Consider the following 23,857-nt stretch of genomic DNA (forward strand, 5'->3'; position numbering starts at 1 on the left):
CTTGTCATTACCTGACGATGGATGTTAAACATCCGAACATGTTGTTTTACATTTAAAAGAATAATTGTCTTTTTTTTAAGTTACAACTTATTTGTATAATAAGAAAAATAAAAATCATGGCATGATTGGGGAATTTATTAACTAGGTTCAGAGCAAATGCGCTTCAGCTTTTGTTTGCAAAGTAAAATCATAACAGTGAGATAGTTTACCCCATTATTACCCTATAAGTCAAGTAAATTAATGCTTTTATTTACCCTGCCTTAAGTTCAGACATTTATTTTGATATGCAAACATTTCTTGGACTTGACTTCCTGCAAGTCAATAAAGATTAGGGCAAAAATGAGAAGTATTCTACTATTACCCTCACAAGCCGTGGGAACAATAGCTCGTTTTGTAAAATACTGCAGCGTATTCATGTGAAATACTCTTCTATAATTATAATCACTGAGATTTCTCTCTAAAGACGCCATGAGAAGTTCAGTGGAAAGGAGAAGCTCTGCTGCAATGCGAAAATCCCCGTTAAGGCAACCAACTAAAAATTAATTTGGACTTCAAGGACAAAACCATAAATTGTTTTCTCTGGGTTGTGCTCCCCTCCCTATCCCGTCCCGTCCCGCCAAATCACCCCTCGTCACGTCCCGTCCCGTCCCACCCCGACCTCTTGCTAGCTTCACTTTGTTTGGGGTCCGACGAGGTCCCTCGCCCCCACCTTCCCTAGAGATAGCTCATAGAGCAAGAAGTGTGAACGAGCGATCAAAGAGCAATGCTGGATTTTGAACTCCGGTGGTCTCAGGTGCAAACTCTCGATAGTACCCAATCCCCCGCGTTTGTAAAATGACCAATTGCTCTGCCAGTTAGGATTCATAAGCAACGAAGAGCAGATAAGCGTTTTACTTCACTTATGAGTGACAAACTGTCTAAAGTGTTGAAACATATGCATGGATTAAAAAGTGAAGAGTTAATAGGATCTTCAGGTAAGACCCCCAACACAAGATTAAGATAGATCGATCTTTTACTTTTCTACCCCTCCTCCCACCTTTGACATGTTTTGTTTTCAAAGTGGTTCGGTGGGGGGGGGGGGGGGGGAGGAGGGGTGTCGCTTTACATCCGTTTACGACACAGGTTCTTGATCTTGGTGGTAGAGCACTCTAATTTCCCGTTTCATGGTTAGCCATTTAAGATTCCCACGCACATTCTCCCTCTCCATGGGCTCGGATTCCAGAGCATCCCGAAACTCTCTGACGGTAGCTAGACGCCATCCCTAAAGTAAACAACAGAGAGATACCTTAAGGATAGGTCACAGTCATCTCTTGTAGATTTAACAATCCCTGTCAATTATGTGCAAGTTTGACAATCAGCCTGGCACTAGACTAAACTTTTCATAACAGAGAGGAACCTGGCTGGCTTTCTAGTGATTTAAACCATTACATAAAACCCTCCCCTCCCCTCCCCCTCCCCTCTTTTTATGACACGTATTGCCACTCTCCCAGATGGAAACGTCTTACTCCATGGGAGAATGGGACCCATCCCGCCGCCCTCACACACCCAACATTTCTGGAAAGAAAAATAACACTAAATAATAATTTCTTAAGGTGGAAGTCCATCCCTGCTGGATAAAAAACTTGACTTGCTTGTCCACGGCAGATCGTGTTACCTTACCTCATTTTTGTCAGATTCCCTGAAACGAATCTCTGTCAATACACACCGCTCCCCCTCTAGTACACGATACAGGTACTTGCTAGTTCATCGCAAGCACCCCTACAATTTTTTATGTTAACCCCCCTGGCAAAAAGAAATCTACAAAAAATCTCTCTATTATTTTATACAAATTGCTATTTCCTTAAATGAAAACTTATAGCACATTGCAGGATATCCCCAGCAATTCTGTCACGTAACACCCCAACAATTCCTTTTCAAGAAAACTGTTTATTTATACATACACGAGGAGTATTAAGCCCTCGGGTACTCAGATGTGGACTCAGGTCTATAGCCCCCTGGGTGAGCGGCTCATAATCCGTCTGCTCTGTAGTGGCATACAACATTAAGGCATCATTGCATCCTTCAGGTCTTTCAACATTAAAATCTGGCTCCACCATGCGACGGACTGTATCAGGGTGAAGGAGCATACGCCTTATCTCTGTTGCTGACTCACCAGGTTTAAGAACTTCAGTGGCTCCCTGTGGGATAAGCAAAGGTAAATCAATAGACAAGAAAAAAAACCTTCTCTCCTCCCTCCCACCCTCCAAAAAAAAAAAAAAACACACACACTTACATGTGGACACCAAATTAAAGGCCTTCTGATAATACGTCCTTAACAAATATAACCTCGATTAGCTCTAGAAGAGTGATACTATTTCTCGTGATGTAACCCTGCTAGTATAGAGCTGTCTGCTCAGAGACTTACGGTATTACCGCCAGGAGGGGAGGGGGGCGGGGGCAGAACTCCATTTGAAAAGGTTGGGGATGTTTGTCTTGTCTTGCCTAGGGATATACATCAAGGATTTTGGTCTCACCTAAGTCGTTCTAGACAAAATGACACTATTAATTTTTAGTCGTCAAAGTATCTTTTATAATAATAATAATAATAATAATAATAATAATAGTAGTAATAATAATAATATTTTTTTAATAATAATAATTTTAATAATAATAATAATGTTTATTAGTAGCTTACAAAAAATAATAATAATAAATAATAATAATATAAGGACTTGGAAATCGAAACAAGCCGAATGTGGGGCATGAGAACGGAAACGATACCAGTTATCACTGGAGCACTTGGAGCTATCAAAAAGGGACTAGAAACTTATCTTGGAAGAATTCCCAGCAAAATAAGCATCAGTGAACTACAAAAGATAACCTTGCTAGGTACAGCACACATTTTGAGGAGGGTGCTATCAAGCTAAAAACTGGCTATCCCCTAGTGCCCCAGGACCATAGTTTGGTCTCGACCCTAAGGACTCTAAGCAAACATTACGTGAGGACGATAACAATAAGAATAATAAATAACAGAGCTAAATAATAATAGAGCTACAGAAGACCGTCCTCCTTGGAACTGCTCACATACTTAGGAGGACTCTATCCATCAAGTAATCCAGCAGACTCATGACTGCCCTAGGCTCACGGATTGAACTCGGCATCATAAGTTAAAAGCGGCAAGACTTTAAGGACTTATAATAATAATAATAATAATAATAATAATAATAATAATAATAATAATAATAATAATAATAATAATAATAACATTTACAATTTCATAAAATGTTCAAATGCGCATGACAAGATTAAAAACGGAATAAAAAGGCTAAAAAGCTAAAATTACAATTAAAAGTAAACTTACAATGATTTTAAAAAGCTTAAATTACAATTAAAAGTAAACTTACAATAATAAAAACAACTATGATAAAAATGCATGATGGAAAAGGTGAGTTTTTAGCTTGGCTTTAAAAATACTAACAGTGCTGGCGCTTCTTAGGTCAAATGGTAGTGCATTCCAAAGTTTCGATGCAGCACAGGTAAAAGAACGGTCACCTAGTGTAGCTTTTGATTTAAAACGCTGATAACTAAGTAAACGTTTATTGCTAGAATTCCTTAGATTATATTTGAATGGGAGCCTAAGAGAAATAAGAGATGATAAATAAGTAGGCGCTAAAAAATTAAGAATCTTAAAAGTAATTTTACGGTGCACTCGAAGAAATAATAAATAACGTTGTTATTTTCCTTCGAAGTAGTATCTTTTAGGGGTTGAATAAAGCTCGAGCCGCGCCAGATTTGGTCTCCTTTAGGGGTTTAATTCAACTTTTCTGACGAGCATCCCTGACCCCCGCCCCCCTATTAGCTAATATGCCGTACATAAGACAAAATAAGAGCTACTTTTATCGGCCATATATCAACACAAAACCACCATTTTCTCAAATGCAAATTGCCTTCCAAAAATAACCCCTCCCCCTCACCCGATAACAAGCCCACAGAAAATGCCTCCTGCATAAAAATATATCAAGAGTACTTACCCTTTTTGGCGGATACAACACCACAATGGAGCCGTCCGCCTGGTATGACATGACACAGATATGGATTGGAAACTCTTCGTTATTAGTGACTTGAATCACAAGTGCATCACCGGTGCCATCCACCGCTCGATAAAAGCTCCGATGACGTGAGGCTGTTACCACCTCAACACTGTGAGCTTGGAAGGTTGGAATTGCATAAGGGGGGCCTTCTGCAACAAGCAAATAAACAACAACGTGAGCGAGTCATGTTCGACTGTCGCTAGCAAAATGTATACCACAGCACGCACATGTCAATAAACCACCAAACATGCAGTTGCTGGCCCACTGATAAAATGTATGCTTGATGGAGGTGATTATGAAGACAAAACAGCAATAAGGCACCAACCATTTGTTACTTTATTTGCAGTTGTCGCTTTTAATGTACTGCACTATCTATGGAGAAGAACCAGGTTGAAACCACAGCACCCTATAAAGCGCTAAACTTATAAACGCCTGCTCTACCTAAAATAGCTATTTTTGTCACGCCTTCTCAGGCTAGAAATTAATTTTCACCCACAGATGTATAATTGTACATATAATTATACATGTATATGACCACTGAAATCACACCAAACATCTATTTTTCCACTGGTAGAACTATATGGAATGTCTGCTACAACATTTACATTCTGTTTCAACACAATTTTTATACAAGATGCACACTCCATCTTAGACTTGAGATACCAAGGCCAACATGCAGTGACCTCAAGTGAGACCACACCCCCTCCCCCAAATCTCTCCTCTTCCTATAATGAGAAAGCGCCCTTTTACACGACCCCAATGTGGAGGCGTTGTCTCACTATACAGTCAGAACAAACCACCAGGTAAGTACCAGGATGCCCACTCAGTGACTCCTTTAAGTCTTACTAACAATAGATAACCATACCATTCATGTTTTATATTCTATTTGCCTGTGAACAGGCTCTCTAGTTGAGGATGGGGCAAAGAGAAAGCAAGAAAAAAAAGGGTAAAAATGAGATGAGGAGACACCCCAACCCCAACCCCCACCCTGTCCCCCCCCCCCCCCCCGGCTACTTCACTTTCAGCCACTTCCTTCTCGGCTCTTCTAGCTGCGGTCAGACCCTTCCAGCTGGAGTCTGTTCACAGGCTAATATTCTATAAGGTTTTTTATTGTATCATTTTGTGATTTTTACCTATTACCATTTTTTAGCTCTATCGACCAATCAATTTTGCATTGTAAAAAGCACTGAGACTTTATGTGCTTGATGACCTTTTAAGAATTTCATTATTAAACACCCAACAGCCCCTCCCACCCCTAATCCTTCCCCGCTTACTGCCTATCAGCCATTTGTGGGTTTCATTACCTCCAAATAAATCAGTTGTTTCAACTGCTCGAGCTTTCAACTCCGTCTTCTTGTCGGGATCATTTTTGAATGGAGGCACATTCTCAACTTTAAAAACTTTAAAGCTAACATTATGCAGCATATCACGATCAGGCGGCCTCGGATTGAGAGCAAATTTGGCGCGAAAATATTTGGATAGATTTGTAGCCATCAAGTACCCATCACCAGTCTGTTGATAGGGAAGTATCATCCTTCCATGGTGCATTGCCCGCCAACATTGCTTCCTGAAAAATAACGAAGCATTTTATTTCAAATTGCTTGATAAAAAATAATTATTGTTCTAGAATGATCAATCTACTTAGATCCCACGTAAGTCTCATATATTATGAGAGGTCTTTCCTCTTTCCCATTATAATTATCAGCTGGGTATGAGTCAGCAGTTATCAGTTATCACCTCTTATAATCCATCAAATATTTTCACTCATGTGCGATTGGTTTAAATGTGTCACATGATTGAATATTCCCCAGCTAAAACTGGGGAATATCCAAGTGATATTCCCCAATTTTCAAAACAGCGTGTGTTGCAAAAAATATTTGAAGGATAGAAAACACATTAGCCTCCATTTGGTGTGAGAATATACTGGGATATTTGTTCTTGGAAATTATCTGTTCCTCAAAGTTCACAGTTTTCCTTGAGCTACACTTTCAGAAACTGTTTGCTTCTCGGAACATATAATGTCTGCAGACAAATATCGAAGCATATTTTCCCCCCAATTGGAGGCTATTGTTTATATATTATAAAACAAGGTCTTCAACAAAAAAAAAAACAAAACAAAATTCTCACTGACAGACTCACTCTGGTTCAACCAAAGACACTTTTGCATTTTACAAGTAGCTAATTGAAGTAGTTACAAAAGTACATGCCTGTATTTTTGAAATGAAGGACTAGCCTGTAGCCAGAAGTTCTCAAGCTCAGGGAGCACATGTGCTGTACAGGTGTAGGCAATGAGTTATTGTTAAAATCATGATGGACAGGTATGCAGGGCCTCTTGGGTTCACAATTTATGATCTGAGGACTTGTTTTGGGTTTGAAATTTTGTCGTACCCTTTTTGGTGGTGGGGGGGGGGGGGGGATGATTTTGGTAAGGAATATTTTGGGGTAGACAAAAAGCTAGACATAGCTGGGTTCCCATTAAACTACATACAAAGAATATTTAGCAACCTCTAATGCTATGCTAAGAAACAATGGACCTGTTTTGACTGTGTTATGAGACTTTTATCTGTCTGGTTTTAATCTTATAGCACTTATAGGGCCTAACAATTTGGCCTCGTTTGTACCTCCCAGTCACTACAATACTTGCATGCCCACCCACACCCTCCCCCCTCCCCCCCCCCATCCAATGGCATCTCAACCAAGAAGTTCCAAGAAATCAACATCTCATATTTCCTCTTTTCTTGTTCAAGTAGACACTCAATGTGGTAGGAATAGAGATCATCAACAACGATACACAATATTGTCTACCTGCTGAAACAACCTCATGGTAAAAACTATCATACATGTAATGTTAAAAGAAATGCCTGTCATTTCTCTGCCCATTTCTTCCTAATGATGAACCCTTCTGGGGCACTGCAAGGGTATTTTCTCTTACTCAGGTAGTGTTTGTAAGTGGTAAACAGAGAATTCTTCATTAATCAAGCACATTTAATTGGCCAAAACTTCCAAAATGGCAACACGGTAATCCATAAACTAGCACAAAACTCCGTAAAACACAACACCTGTTGAAAAAACTATAAACTCTACATGCAACTTAACTCGTGCACGCAATAATCATACTCACAACTTACAAATTCAAAATGTCTCTGAGTAAGTGTGTGCTATTTGCACATCACGCCACTTTGGTAACTGCCTTCTTAACAGGTAGAATAGGACACTACTGACACATGCATGTAGATCTCAAGGATAAAAGTTTTCAATAAAGAAAATCAAACTAAGGCTCTCTTACTCTTCGACCTCCACTGTGTCCAAGGTAATGAAATCCTGCTTCTGTTCTCTCTCCAAGCTGAACATCTGTTGGCTCTCCAGTGCAGTATTCATTTGATCCAAATGCTCTTTTGAAACCCCTGCAGCTGTGATATACACATGATGGTACATACTTCCTTGACGGCTCAATTGAGCTTTGCATCCAACCTAGAACAAACAAAATGTGGAATTTATTACCCACTTTGACTAGAAAGACATTGTGCAGTATGTTCCAGAAAATATCCATACTCCCCCCACAGAAGGGATTGGAATTTTCTAGGGGTGGGGGTTCCAGAAGACCAAAAATTTAATTAAAGAAATGTATGAAGCTCAAATAGAATTTCCAGAGGGGTAGGGGGGAAAAAAATCCCTCCTGTGGGGGAGGTATATCGATATTTTCTGGAATTACACATTTCTCTTAACAGGCATATTTTTTCTTTGCATGAAAAACAACTGCGATCAACTCTTGTACTGATGTACTACATGTACTGGTACATGTAGCTCAACAAAGATCGGACAGCGGTATACTGTATCACAATGGTAACAGGAGACTCCTTCAATAATCAGTGCAGTGTATGGGTCCAATCTTGGAAACCTGTCTTGCAGGGAATTAAAAAGTGTACAAAGAGGGATATAAATGTGAATACCCAAGCCACATGTATCACTGCTTGGAAAACAAGTATGTGAAATGTCTGCATGACCTTAACTGCCAAGGAAACCTTTGAGAGAAGGCTGGTCATGATGACTTTAAGAAAGTCTAGTCATGATGACGTTAAGAAATTTATCACATGTTTAAGTTAATTTGTCACTGATGATGATAGATGCCATACTTAAGACACAATTTTGTCTTGCAAACTGAAATCATTACACAATTTTTTTTACGTCTAACGAATTTACACTAAATAAATTATGCTTTGCTGCTAGCTTTCAAACAAGTAACTTATCCAGATCTCCAATATTTCATTTAAAATAGGTTCTTTAACTGATAATATTTCTATTGTTAGAGGCAAGCTGAATGTATGCAAAAGGCTACTCAACCATACATCTTAGCAAGGCTGTCACTAAGTTTTGAGTATTAACCTGTTGCCTTTAGCTTCAGCCCCATAACAAACGTGTTCCTTTGTGGGTGAATAAATGCAACAACAACAGTCATGTTCACCAATATGATCAAAGGAACATCAAGGGCCCATCAAGCATGTACTCAGCGGTAAACAGAAACTGAAGGAGTGAGTGGAGTAAAGCCCTAAGTGACTTTTGAAAAACGCTGAGGCAATCAACATTGAAATACCCCCCAGTAAGTTCATAATAAATAATAATAATAATAATAATAATAATAATAATAATAATAATAATAATAATAACAATAATAAATAGTATTTTTATAGTACCTATCCAAGCATGATCTAGGCACTTTACAAGTCATAAAAATATAATTAAATTAGAATGATATTAAAATAATAAAAATAAAACAAGAATCAATGAAATTATTCTGTTAATGCTTCCTTAAATAAATGAGTTTTGTGTAGAGTTTTACTCTTGTCTTCATTATTGTCTCAAAAGAACTAGTAGTAGTTCTTTTGAGATAATAGCTAAACCCAGAGTAAACTGTGACAATTGCTGGTAGGTATTTCAATCCTGGCTGCCTAATAATTTCCCAAAAGTCACTTAGGGCATCATTCCACACACCCCTTCAATTACAGGTTACAGCTCTTTATGACAGCTTTAATTTGTATGCATTGCAGACCTATATTAGGTACTTTTAAAATCATTCAAGGAAAGTTAAAAGAGACCTTTTTAGCCCAATGAGCCCCTTTTAGACCAATTTTTGTGTTTCACAGATCTGCAACTACTTCAGATAGCATACCCTGACCCCTTCAATGACAAACCAGGCCAACATCTGCCAAGATGAGGAAAGGTCATGTTTAAACACAATCAAAAGTAAAATTAACCTGGGGGCCGTAACGATCAGCATACAACACTTTTCCATAGGACTTGATTGCCTCGATGTCATCTGGACTAACATCTATGCGTGCCACCCAAAGATCCCTCTCTTGCTCCGAGTCAACCATGTCATCTGCGAGCTTAGGATCAAACACATCATATTCTCCCTCCACGATGCCCTGTAGCCAGCCACCTTGGAGTACGACTTCGGTGGTAAATCCTTCCAACTCTTTGACTTCCACAATCTCAACAGATTTTGAAGGTGGCGATACTATAAAATAATTTAAGACAGATAATTATGACCAACCAGTTAAATAAATAATGGCAACACAGTATTATTATTATCATTATCACTATCACTGTCACTGTCACTGTCACTGTCACTGTCACTGTCACTGTCACTGTCACTGTCACTGTCACTGTCACTGTCACTGTCACTGTTATTGTTATTATTTTTATTTTTATTTTTACACTGACTTTCACTGGGTCACATCCGTTTACCCAAGGGCTTAATGATATGTGCAGTGTGCATGTGTACATGTATAAACAGAATGAGGATATTGTTGTTTTAAAATGTCTCAATAGTCTAAATGTACATGTTTTTCCCAGCTTCAAGTGCTTTCGTTCAGTTTAATATCAAGAGTTAAATATAAAAGGGGAAGCGGCCATGACAGCAATTTCTCTGCATGTTTTTTGTGGTCAACAGGCGAAGGATGAACACGTATGACTAAGGACCATCTCTTATAAGTGAAACATGCCATAGAAAGCTGAGATGAAGATGTTAAATAAATTCTTGAAGAGAGTCAGTAACTTGTAATTTATCTTAGCAAGATTTCTAAGACAAATTAAATGAGATTTCAAACATCTGCCTGACATTTTCAATTATTAGAAATAAACTGATACAAAATTTTATAATAACTCATGATACTTCAGTGCATATAGCGTTACCAGTAAAATGTGGCTAAATATCATTTAGGCAAGGTTAAACTCGAGCTAATGCAGCCAGCTAGTGTGCCCATCCAGCTAATATCATTTAGGCAAGTTAAATATGAGCTTATGCAGCCAGCGGTTTCCACGTTTGGGAGTACCTGACCTGTGGGGCGGCCTTGAGGGGTTTTGCAGGGGTTTATGGTTCATTGCATAATATTGTTGTAGTGTATTCTGCTGATTGTTGCGGATCAGTTGCACTGCTTTGCTCGCGAATCATTGCGGATTCTTGCACCCTCTCCTCCCTCCCGTTTTGTTTTTGGTCAGGGTAAGTATTCTCCAGGTAAGTAGATTCCACTGAATTTCTTTCAGTGTGATGATGCCGGTTAGCGGACGCTCATTGGGTGGTTCCTGCTTTCCAGGGTTGCCATGGATACCTTCTAGTGGCTTATGGCTTTGGCACTCCGCTAACCTTTAAGGCACCAGTTCCCAAGCTCATCTATTTGTGATGAGTTTAATTACTGTAGTTAATGAATTTAAGATAATTTTCCATCAGGTAAATGAGTCATTTGGTACTTACCCTTTACACCTCATGCTCATCGTTGTGCTTTAGCTAATTAGAGGACAAGCAATTTTCCATATTCATTTGATATATCCATTTTTCATACTTCTAGTATCTTCAATGACTAATGCATACAGCAAAAATGATGTTTTGAAAATAATGTAAGGCAGCTGTATACGGTTATAGTCACCTGAATCAAAACCAAATAACACCAAGTTCATATTGCCACCCTCAAACTGTGGGGTTTGCGGTGCAGAAAGCTCACGTCTTCTTTCAGCAAATTTTCGTCTGAGGAGGCTGACAAAGAACAACAGAAAAGTGAAGCACCTCTGAGGACATCTTTCACATTATCTTTATGAGGATCATATCATGGATTTTAATCAAGATTCATAAAAATCCTGGTCAAGAATCTTTAGGATTTATAACTAATAAGGATCTTAACTTAGGATTCCAGTTGCCAAGATCTTCAAAGATCTTTGCATCAAATAAGAACTACTAACATGTATCCCATTTTAATATAATTGTCAATGTGCTGTAACTTGGTTCAAGTTCCCATAGACCCTCTCAGAAAATCAGCCTCATCACTGAAAGGGCCAGCCACAGTACATTACACTGCTATGACTCTACAGATGCATGTACAGCAGCTGTATTACATAACAAGTACCTCATCATGCACACAGCTCTGTTCTATTCTGTAGTTAATTGTCTCCATGTCTGAAAATCTTTGTCACGGGTAGTAGCAATAGCAGGCTTTGATTTCAGTAAAGAAATTTTTATTACTCTGACTATAACCTTAAGTTTGGCATTATTGTATTATAAGCTTAAATTCACCAGCTTGCTCTCGCTCAAATTTTAGGAAAGCCTAACTTTACCCAGCAAGTGGCATCTTTGTAGTATTAAATCACTGAGAGTTCCCCTCTTCGCACACAAAAGCATATTTAACATGAATATGCTGCTTAAACTAAATATGAATCCCTATGCTCTCAAAGCAGACAAGAAATGCCACATTACCATAGAAGGGTATGGTAGGATATCCTCTCATCTGGTTTAATCCCATCAATAACTTCCACCAGAGCTGAAGTCAAGCTGCCATAGATTTTATCAGTTTTTGAGTCACACCACTCATATGCTCTCTCATTTGTGCTACAAGCTGCAATGTGAATGAACTTGTCTTCCTGCATTGGTGACCATCCCTGTGACTGTAACTTTGGTGTCCAGAATTCCTGTATCGGGTAATGAAGTGGTATGGTTGGGTATAGTAGATTTGGTGGCTGTGTGTCTTGTACTGGTGCATGTTCCACTGGCTAGTTACAATTTAAATGACAATCTGTGTTAATTTAAAACTTTTGAATTATTGTTAGTATCGTAAATAATATTACAGAGATCTCATATCATACTACATGTACATATTATGAACTGCAAGCATGGTGGCTTAATATTGGTTGTTGCCCAGGACTCCTGATTGAGTGGTCTGGATTTGAGCCCTGGTCAGGGTCAATATCTTATGTTCTTGGGCAGGACACTTAACTCTCACAGTGCCTCTCTCGACTCAGGTGTATAAATGCCAGGGGTAACCCTGCAATGGAATAGAAGCCCATCCAGGAGGAGGGGGAAAAAAATGCTAGTTGCTACAGAAATCGGGATAAGCCTTGGCTGTATAACCCACTAACCCGATGCAGACTTTAAAGCTACTGAAGTCATCACAGCAACAGGAATGTCACTAAACAAAAGGTTAAATGAGCAGAACAATGGCTGTGCACATGCATTATATTTCTTGGTACATTTCGTTGCCGCCCTCTGCAAAATAACCTGAAATGACCAAATTCTGCATTGTCCAGAGAAAGTGAACCACAACGGCTAATTTTTTGTGCTTTTCATTTCAAATGTTTTGCCCCGACCAGATTAAGTTACATGAGAATTTTTGACACTAAGTAACAAAGGAAAATGACTGTAGAGTATCTCAAGAATCGCAGGTAAAGTAAAAATATCATTTTTAAGTCGACATTGTCCTTGTCGTTGCACCCTGGTTTCTTAAACTCGCTACTTCTAATAACTTTAAAACAGTTGACCTGCACCTCTTTAAAATCTCTATTTTGATTTGACATTCTCGTTATCCTGCTACTCTTTTGTTCAGTCTTAGGGCTTGGGACATTGTTTGTGTTATATTGCTTCATTTGGCCTTAACTTGTAAACGATGCCGGCTGCCCCCAGCAAAAGCACTCATGATCAGTACAACATACTGGCAGCATATTTAAATAAAGTATATGGGGTTAAGAAATTATTAATTAATATTTATAAATGTTGATTCCTGTAGTTCTTTCCTTTTGCTTTGCCTTGTTGACAATTGCTCCCAACATGTGTCCCTTTCATACTAAAGTCAACTCTCAACTTGCCGACACCCCACAATTACAGATGCTCGCTATGGACAAAATCCAGATCCCCAGCGAAAGCTATGGAGGTTTGAGTGGAAATGGCTTGCGCTATTACGGACGCTTGCTATTACTGAATTACGGACACTTTTGTGGTACCAAAAAAAATTAATGACAATTTTATTGTTTTGCCTTGCAATAAAGCTTTTCAGACGTACTTCTCATATAACATAATTATGTAAAATTACAGTCTGCCGTTCATCATTATTTTGTCAAAATACACTTCAAAAGATTCCTGGAATGTTTACTTTTACATCAATTCTTTTTTTGTCTGCACAATAGTCCTTGCTTCACAGACATTGTCTATGTCATTTATTGCATGCTAAGGGCACTTTTTATCTCACACCCTGCTATTAGTCAGACACTAAACCACGTCCCTGAGCGTGTCCGCTATAATGAGAGTTGACTGTACATGAATTTGACAAGGATCTATAGTGTACATTCAGGAAGGTAATTATTCCACTGATCATATAGGCTAAATGGGACAGTGACTGGTGTTTGCCACTTGGGTATTGCCATAAACACCTCCATTCTGTACCAAAATTTTGCTCAGCTGCACCAGATGAAAAAGCGAAATGTACCTTCAAAGCACAATTACCACAAAATGAAGACTTTAAGAAAGAGAAAACCATGTTTCTCTCGTGTTGTAGAAACACGAGTGAGAGTTTGGGAGACCAAGAACTGCTGTGGGAACACCAGCCATAACGCGAGTGTTTCAACAGCTTTTTCAAGTTCTCCCAAACTTTCACGAGTGTTTCTATTAAACAAGTAGACTATGAGCTCGAGATTTCTATCGTTTGATAGGTGACGAGGGCACACCACGAGTCAACTATCACTCACAGAAAGTGAGTTCAAAGTTTTGAACGACTACTAGATTTTTACCAAAACAATTAGATTACCCGCTCCCAATTTCTGCGCCCTTGACAACTATCATGCAATAGAAAACTCGAGCTCATAATCTAACTGCCTGATAGAAACATGATTTTAAACCAATCAGCGTGTGTATTTTCTTTGGGCTATTTTCTAAACTGCTGATGAGAGTTTTAATCTGAAGTCTATTAAATGAAAAAAATTTACCTCATCCTGTTCCACTGGAGTTTTGAGAGGTGCTTTAGACTTCAAAATCTTGCGATGCTCATTGACATATTCATCAGATAATGCAAGCTGCACATAGGATGCAAACCACATACACATTTTTATTAAACAGTACAACTGTTGCAATACATTCAAATATACAGGCAGGGTTGTCAATAAGGGCTGCAACTCATAGCACCTGCTACAGCTGAGCATGCTTGATGGCCCCTTGCTGTTAAGGGTGAACTTGGCTGTAGCTGATAAAATTCACCAATAAAGTAACAAATGTGTTACAGGTGTGAAGACCAAGGCTACAGTCAGGTGCATCAAAACTTAATGACAGCACCGGGGAAAATTGACTGGCTGTGAAGAGAACTTTGCCACTTTGCTGGCAAAAGTGTGTGTTGTCTCTGTTGTAGCCTGCGTAGCAGCTGTTTCCTTTCCTTTTCCAAAAAAAGCACGCGAAGGAGATGAAAACTGCGAGCGATTGCAAAAAAGGAGCAGGGGGAGGTGGTGAGGCAACGGAAGGAAACGCCCGCAATCAGACCCAGACATTTTACCAAACGCCCCCAAACACACCACGCTCCTGCCGCGCTCCCTTGGGATGCCAACTGTCACATGAGAACCAATGATTATTAACTTCCAGTAAATCATTTTTGACAGGCACCCAGTATGGGCTTGATAGAGCCCGCTAAAGGTAAATAGTGCGCGAATATATGCGTTTTCCTTTCCAAGGCAAAAAATGCGAGCAGACAAAATGATATGGCTTAAGGTAATTGCTGTGTTTCTCATTGCCAGTTTAAAACGAAGTTTGGAAATTTTACAAAGAATCAGCCAGGATATATGTCCACAGAAAACTTGTTCAAGTCTTCCAACAGAAAAGATTGAAGAAGTGCTGTGCTAGACAACATCTTGGAAAGTGTTGGAATTCCTCTGGATTGAAGCGAGACCTACTCACATCATGTTTGCAATCCTTGTGGAAGGAAAATCTGCAATTTGGGCAACCTATATATTTTGATACACAAAGAAACCAGGAAAACTGAAGAAAATCCATCAAGGGAAGCCGAAAAGGCACCACTAAAGAGCAAACAAGCAGGTAAAAGATTACTTTGTGAGTGTATCCCAGATCAAAACAAAAAATCTCTGAGCGTGAAGTCTCAACGTGTTAAATCCCCCGAGAAAATTATTTTGTCCAGAAAATCCCCAGCTTTGGGAAGGATGCAGAGTCCTGACAAACTAGTGTTCAGGACAAGTTTCATCACAGCAGAATGTTGATGATTTGCCCTCCCTGGAGGACCTTCTAGTCAAGGTTGTTAGTTTGGATAATGGTAAGATGAAGGTACATTTACCTTCTGAACTAACAATTAAAAAAAACTAATCTGTTCCCTAGTTTTAAAAGAATGGAAAACAGCTTCCCAAGCTAGTTTTAAAACACGCAGAATTAAAAGAGTAATTGAAATTCTCCTTAGCCAAAGCCATTTCAGAAGAGTTTCAAAACTATTTTAAAACAGGAACTAGGAACTAGATTAGGTATAAATCACCTGTGTGATATCAAGTCACTGACCTGATATGGCTGCGGTGTGACTCATGCTCACTTGACCAAATTTGGGTACAGTAAACACCATCATTCCTTTTTTGGCACGCTCTGGCGGCGTATCAGTCTTGTTTGGTCTTGCCATGGATATTTTGGCTCCACTATGTCTCGGCAAAATATGAACCATGGCTGGACCAAACTTGCCGAAGCATACTAAAACGGTACAATTAGGTGTAAATACCATAGAAAATACAGTGGTCAACACAGTCAATGTGACATACATGCAGCGCATGAAGGCAAGACAGTCGAGTACAAAATGACCTTCCTGTATTCTAATTGGCTGTATTTACTATGCCATGGTATAAATGCAAATATACATGTGCACAGTCACAATATTATTAGCGGTTTCATTGATGTCTTCAGCAGGAAGGCAACTGGTTTTCACAGACAGGCAAAACGTTTTGAACTGAACTTCTTTATGAGAAAAACTGTCCACTAGATGCATGGTTTAACCAGGTGTGCCAGTGCCCATTTGCCCAGTGCCCTGCCCTTAATGAAATCCTGGCTATAATTATTGCAGCCTAACAAAGCTTACGTCATGTACCTGTCGTATGGCTCTTGGAGTACTTCCTGTATCAGTTTCTGAGAAGCCACGATACATGCGGCCAGAAAAACAGCAGTCAAAGATTGTGTTGACAAGTGCACCTTTCTTGTGTAACTCCAATAGGTGAGGCTTGAAGTGTTCACCAGTAATACATGTATCATATATGTGGTACTCATCAACCTACAGAAAAAAAGAATGTTTAAATTATTCAAGACAGCATTAAATGTTCCATACCCCATTCACACTGACATGTTTAAACAAGGTTAAAAATTAGTTGCTCGTACTATGAATATCTCACAACTTAATAAGGTAAAAACCTGTTTGATTGAAATATGTTAGCAAGGTGGTTTGAAATGAATACAAAGAAATGAAATGAATGCAAAGCGTAATCAAAAAATTGGAAAAATTAAACTTGATTTAGTTAAACTAGTTCAGTTGGTGTGAATGGGGTCTAAGAGTGAATTATAAATCATCATAGGGTTACGTGATTAGGGGGAACACTTACTAATATGTCACATTTTGATAATAAAATTTAAATTACAATGTCAATATGAAGGTGCACTAAAAAAGTGGCTTCTAAGAGAGATTAAGGGAGGGTTCAGATATTTCACTGAAAAATTACACACAAAGAACTGTTATATAAAATTGTCATGTTTGTCTTAAGACAAACAGGAAAAAGAACAATTGACTTGAAAGTCTTCATTTGTTTTGCAAAATAACAGATGTTCATGCCCAAATCTTTTAACAGTACAAAGTCCTTTACTTGTGTATTATTTTTCCTTAGAGTGCACACACAATGCATGGTGTGGCATGACTTTTGAACATGAGTTTTGGGTGCAGTAAGCAGGATGCTGGGGCGTATTTTGAATTAGGGGACTTACAAGCAAGCACCAGAGGCACTAACTTGTAGGGGGTCTGAAGATATTTGTAAAATTACTATTTTATGCAATTTTTGCTCGAAATCTGCCGTTCTTGGTAAGGATGCTACCACGCCTCCACAATTGTCCAAAATTACCAAACATTAGTTTACTTACCATCTCTCTGGTTAAAGTAGTAGGTATCAAGCCTTGGTCAAATTGATCAGGGAGCTCATAGCCATGGCCACTGAAGTGTATCACTACCACTGATCCACTCTCTGCCTTGCGTGACACTTCCTCTAGGGAGCTCAAGATATTCTCGCGTGTTGCATCCTGGCCCTCAAGGACCTACATGCCAAAAGAAGAATATTAAGAAGTTAATAATTTCTATTTATTAAATGGCTATGTCTCACAATGACTGGGAACTACTGAATTTCATAAATTTGATTGGCTGAAATCGATAATGACTGTGGTCTAGATTTTCCCATCTAGACCAACATCTAGATCAGTTATATTTTGCGGTGAAGAAGTTGCAAACTGCAATACAAGACCATTGACTATCTTCTTCCAAAAATATTAGTTCAAGAGAATATTCAATCATACTACTCCCCACAGAAAGGAAATCCCAATAAAGCTTGATGAAAAAAAAAGGAAAGAGGACAAGCAAACTTTGGCAGACTTAAGTTCAGCTCACCCCCGTTCACAAGCAAAATGCCAGCTAGTACAAACCAGTTACATTAAACAAATTAGTTTTTTTCTTGTTTTCCATTCAATAAACATCTCATTAACCAAGTTTAGTTGGTCTGCATGGGAGAATCTTGACCTCGGTCATGTGCACAGACCTCGCTGCATTCAGTCTGTGCTCACCTACTCAGTCAAGATTCTCCCATACAGACCTACTGCTCAGTTAATAAGAGCAAGGGTCATTTCTTATGATCAAATTTTAGACAATAGGAAAGACCTTGTTGAAAATAATCAAGCCTTACAATAAAAGTAGTTTGTGTATCACAGTGGTGTACATGAATGACGAGAAGTCAATTTAAAGTGAAACTGTAGATACTGACTTGACACTTGTACATGACACATGTGGGGATTGTCCTCTCGTGTGTTGAAAATAAAGATTTCTTCACAACAAACCTTAATGTTTTCCAACAGGAATCCATTTCTACACAGCATGCCTGTCATTAATTCAAGGTCATTTTGAACACCTTCTAATGGGCCGCAGTAATCTGGCAGATCACTAGCATAACTTGGACCAATCAAAAGTGCAAGGTTTGCCGCCATATCTTCTGGACCTTCTGGTAAACATATAACATGAAATTAAAATTATACAAGTTAATTTACATAAAAGTTTATTTACATGTAAGTGCTGGGCACCCAGGATTTCATGGTTAGGAACCTTTAGGACCCTTGTAATTTTTCCTCAACCACAGTCTTCAGGAACCTCAAAAAAAATAGCAAACAAGCCTAAAATACTTTCATTCTGAAATACCTGAAGTTAGAAAAAAAATTATTGCTCAGAAAATATTTCAGCCCTTACCACTCCCATGATCATGGGGCTTGTGTAACACCAAGCTCAAATTGAGGACACATGTTAACTGTACATATGTCATAGTTGATTTTTGATGGACCAGATTTAAGAGGGTGGTACCGGGGTATTCTCGTGATTCCTGATTAGCTGATTTTATTTTCCCTGAAACTTGAATTTAGGAAATTATTGTTTGTGATCCGTGAAGGTTTTGCATAACCCGTGAAAAACTTGAATTATTCACCGATATTCATGATTTCACCACTCTATTTTACGTGATTCTGAGACGGGGTCCTCCAAATGGTTAGAGTCATCTATCGAGAGTGACTTAGTGATGCGATTTGCAATATGGAGCTTTCACGATTTTTCTTTCTTCAAACACTCTTTCTAGTGTAAGAACAGGTTATTAAAAATAGTATCTTACATGTACTTGCTTATTTTCATGATTCAGGAAAATGAAATTTTTATATCCATGATTTGTGATCCTCATTTTTTTCCTTTCATGAAAAGTGCCATAGACCTCCCTTGTACGACCCTCATTTACTGTAATTTACAGATGGAAGAGTAAAGTCTGCAGTTTGCAGTTCACAGTCCACAATCTGCATTATACACAGACCGACTACTGAATAGATTACATTGAATGGCCACACAATAACTGACTAGGGTTTTATCGACAGACTTGGAAGGTAGAACCACCTTGCACACCACAGTAAACAGTACCACATGAAAGTACTGCTCGATAGCTTGCATTTGAATGGTCACACACTAGGGTTTCATCCACAGACTTAAAAGTTAGAACCACCTTGTACAGTATAATAAACAGTACCACATGAAAGTGCTGCTCATTAGTTTTCATTTGAACGGGTCACACACTAGGGTTTCATCCACAGACCAAAAAGTTAGAACCACCTTGTACAGCAAAATAAACAGCACCACATGAAAGTACTGCTCAATATATAGCTTTCATTTGAATGGTCCACAGGTTTGATCCACAGTATTGAAAGTTAACACAACACATGACAAGGTTACAATTACACACTGACAGATGCTTAACGAAACTTACCTAAAATGCAGTGTACACTGCAGAGAAAGCCACACCAATTCGAAGCATGCAGACCTTGTAAATTTATTTTTCACTCGTGTTCATTCGAAAACGAAACTTGCAGAGGAGGGGAAATCCCCGGTCAGTAGTCACGTGAATAAACATCACTCCATCTTTGAAGAAAACGTTTTCTTCAACTCTACAAAATCTCAGTTCTTGTTGCCAATATTGTGCGCGTGCCCTAGAACGTGAAAAGTTGCTGAAAAGTTGTATTTCCCGCACAATCGCGCCATCTTGTTCCTCGCCGTCTTGAATATCATTGACTCGTTCCCAGTTCTTTTCTAGGAGTTTTTGCAACAGCCTGATGCCACGAAAAGCTGAATCACCCGGATGAGGAAGCGCTCTTTATTCCTTTGTGCAAATAACGTCTTCGAAGGAGATCGTGAGAAGCAGCCTTCCGACCACAAGACTGTATCATTAAAATCAACCAAGAAAACAAAAGCAGGTACACCAGCTGCTAAATTGCATTTACGCAACAGATGAAGATCGTCCACAAATACTTTTAAAAAAGTGCGCTCGGAAAGGAAAAGACCGTAGGAGTTGGGTCAATTTTACAAAACACCGCGAAATACCAGGGCCGTAGCCAGAAAAACAATTGTGAATGAGGCAATGCCCATGGTTAAGGTTAAATCTCTCATAAGTATTTTATTAGCAGTTCTTTTCCCTTTCTCCCTTCAGAAAACATTCGCTACAGAAACGAAAAAACTACAGAAACGAAAAAACTACGAAAACGAAAAAATAACTGAGGTAACTGCCTCGGTTTGCCTCATATATACTGGCTACGGCGGCTATAACGCTAGTGAAATTTGCTGAAATTGTCGTAGAAAGTAAAATAAAATTTTAACAACTTGATTTATAATCTCCAATGCCGAGGCACTTCAGTCGAAGACGTAAACAAGTACTTTTTGCGACAAACGGGGCATTTATATGTCTTCTCTCAGTGGCAGATCTAGGGGAGGGGCACGGGGGACTCGGGGTCTCCCCTTATTTTGCGTAAAAAAATATTGCAGAGTGAAGAAAAGCCGGTGGGGCAGGCAAAAAAAAAGCGCCCACCCCCACTCCACACCCCTTAGTGCCGGGGGGTAACCCTGCGATGGACTAGCATCCCAATTGACGCTTATTTGAGGAAAATGGAAAATTTGAAACTTTAACATCCTTGTTGGTAAATGAATTTGTAAGATTATTCCTCCCTGTGAATTCATGACATTAACTTTTTTATTAACATTGTTCAATAGTGAGCTAAGCTTCTACAGTCCATTTGCTCCCTTTTTACAGCATGTACAAAGTAAAGATGTCCGATAAAGAACCACATGACAGCACTGATTAATATCACCCATTTGATCATGAATAGTCAGACACTAAAAGGTTTCAGACTTTCCCGATAAATGTAAACGCAAGAACTACCTTAAAAATAGCAGGTGCGCCTGTTAGAATACGTTAATCGGATTTTGTCCTCCTCACTCTGCGTTCATGTCGAGCCATCACCTACCTGTATCTCTCCATACCAAAGGCACATGAGGCTTTGACATTCTCCTTCCATCCACTCCGGATTTTTTACTTACTAGAGCTCTGATAGTCGCCTATGACTGCCACACAACTCGCACCTTTCCTCCTCAATCATGCATTTTCTCCTCAATATTGTTTAGGGTCGACCTGGTCTTCTCTTCCCCTCTGGCCTACACTCCAATGCTGTAACACGGTGCTCTTCTCTGTCCTTCCTCTTTATAAGTCCAATCCAGTTTCATCTTCGACGTCTGATCTCATCACTTGCTCTGTTCACTCCAGTGATCTCGCGAATGTGTGTTGGTTGGAGATGGTTCGAGCCACCTTATTCTAAAACGGGCTCCATGTATTTGTTTTGGAAAGCGTCCAGTTTAATCGCTTCTGTATTTGTTAACTTCTAAGCCCCACAGCCATACATAAAAACTGATCTCAGTAACAACTGTTATGAACATGCCAATTAACACTTAAGTAAATCTTTAATCTTATACCATGCCATAGAAAATACAGCCGATCAGAATGCAGGAAAGCCGTGGTATATTCGACGGTATTACATCCAACTGCCCATCATGCGCCGCGCGTTTGTTGCATTGACAATATTTTGACCACTCTATTTTCTTTGGCATGGTATAAAATAGTTATGCAACGCACTCTCATGGTATACCATGCAATATCCCACCTGTGACTTGTATCTTCTTGATATACACACGAGCCTTTAAAAAATACAAGTGGTTAGTGGTATATTCCATGGTATACCACTCGAAAACGTTGCATAACTAGCACTTATCACGCCACTGCATGATGCTGTTTTCACTTCTCAATTGCAGAACTTTTAGATCAGATATGTCCAAATTCCGGCGATCGAAGATACGTGCGAATCAAGACCTTCAACAACAAGTATCTTTGGGCCCATCCAACACGCAGGGGTTCTGATAGCTGTCTACGAACGCATTGCCGTGGAGGGAAAGATTCTACGGGCAGAAAAGACGTCAATGTGCCCGGGAGACGCACCACATTTCTTATCCATTGCCATCGATCTAACAATCAGGACTTTTGAAAGAATCCTGAAGAGGTACCAAGAGGCACGGCTTGAAATGCATCTCACCCCTGAAAGGTCTTATCTCCTGTCTAAGTTTCTCGGCCCAATACCATAAAAGGTACCGCAAAAGCTTTCGCTGCTGACCTTTTGAGGCTGAACACCCTAAGAAGTACTAAAACAGCGTTTTAACCCCTAAAAGGTACGACGAGCACTTCCGTCCTTTTTATAAGGATGGGATTCCTGTGACAGGGATTAGCCCAAGCAGCTTTACGTGTTTTCAACCTCCATGAAAACATCCACGCGCGCAGCGTGCGTGACAACATCATCCCCAAAAGTACCGAGTGTCATATCTGAAATTATAATACATCAAATATTTTCGCTCGCGTCACGTGCCTAAATATGTCCCAGCTCAGTAAAGCTGGGCAATATCCGAGTGATATTCCCCAATTTTCAAAACTGCGCGTGTTGCGAAAAATACCTCAAGGATAATAAACACAATACCTTCCAATTCGCGCGAAAACATACTCGGATATTTGTCTATGGACACAATCTGTTCCTCAAAGCTCTAGGAAAGCTGTTCGCTTCTCGGAACAGAGAACGTCCGCGGACAAATATCCCAGCATGTTCTCACGCCAAATGGAGGCTATTTTTTATATAACTTGAGAAGGACTATCTTGGAAATAAACTAAGTGGATAAATATTACATTTTCTATGCATATGAGGCGGCGTACACTGTCTTAATTTTAGCTCAAACTGGAGGGTTTTGGAAATTGACCATTTTCGTATTCTCGGTATTGGACTGGAACTAGCTTGAAAAGGAGGCTAAGGCACTGGAATATCATTTCCGTTTGAGCCTCAGTTGCAAGCTAGTTCCAGTCTAATACCGAGAATACAAAAATAGTCTACTTGAGTTTTTGAGACGTTAAACGCCAGTTTTGGTGGAACGACAGTGGAAGCTACACGCTCGGTAGTTTGACGTCTTTGAAGGTGTAATGAACTCAAACTTTAATAACAATCTGAAACTCTAGCTCTTAATACATGACCGCGCTAGCAAACAGTTCGCCATATTTCCCTCGCGCTCCGTCCTCTCCAGCATGCATCTCTCCTTCGCTGAAGGTGCCTCGATATCATGTTTTAGTAACTTCCGTTCTAGATATCACAGAATGGAATTAGACTGATCAGGCAATGGCTGTTCTTTCTATGTTTAGACACGAGGTGTTACTTGCGCAGAACCATCACAGGGTTACCAATGGACAGATTGTGTGTGGTGTCAAACAAGATCACCATGACACCAGCAGCAAAATGTGAAGCTGTTAACTGCTGTTTCGATTATAAACTAAACCAGTGTTACAAACCACAGAAATTATAATTTGTCTGTTAATCAACA

The 23,857-nt window shown here is 39.3% G+C and overlaps 1 protein-coding gene across 2 annotated transcripts; it reads right to left on the reverse strand.

The window, feature by feature from the left end:
- Positions 1–1,111: 1,111 nt before the first annotated feature.
- On the reverse strand, positions 1,112–20,633 carry LOC145468098 (uncharacterized). 2 transcript variants are annotated; one of them, XM_081451779.1, is made up of 13 exons: positions 19,893–20,633; positions 18,439–18,596; positions 17,479–17,649; positions 16,445–16,624; positions 14,310–14,396; positions 11,815–12,107; positions 10,994–11,100; positions 9,323–9,585; positions 7,357–7,541; positions 5,375–5,637; positions 4,011–4,219; positions 1,941–2,177; positions 1,112–1,261 (listed from the first exon to the last, which is right to left on the reverse strand). In XM_081451779.1, exons 2-13 carry the CDS (start codon positions 18,583–18,585, stop codon positions 1,112–1,114), a joined length of 2,292 nt encoding a protein of 763 aa, XP_081307905.1. In that variant the 5' UTR covers positions 18,586–18,596; positions 19,893–20,633. The 2 variants fall into 2 exon arrangements, with proteins under 2 accessions (XP_081307905.1, XP_081307904.1); XM_081451778.1 differs by having other exon boundaries at positions 18,439–18,599.
- Positions 20,634–23,857: the final 3,224 nt, after the last annotated feature.

Source organism: Orbicella franksi, chromosome 14 (assembly GCF_964199315.1).
Source record: "Orbicella franksi chromosome 14, jaOrbFran1.1, whole genome shotgun sequence".
Classification (NCBI taxonomy): Eukaryota; Metazoa; Cnidaria; class Anthozoa; order Scleractinia; family Merulinidae; genus Orbicella; species Orbicella franksi.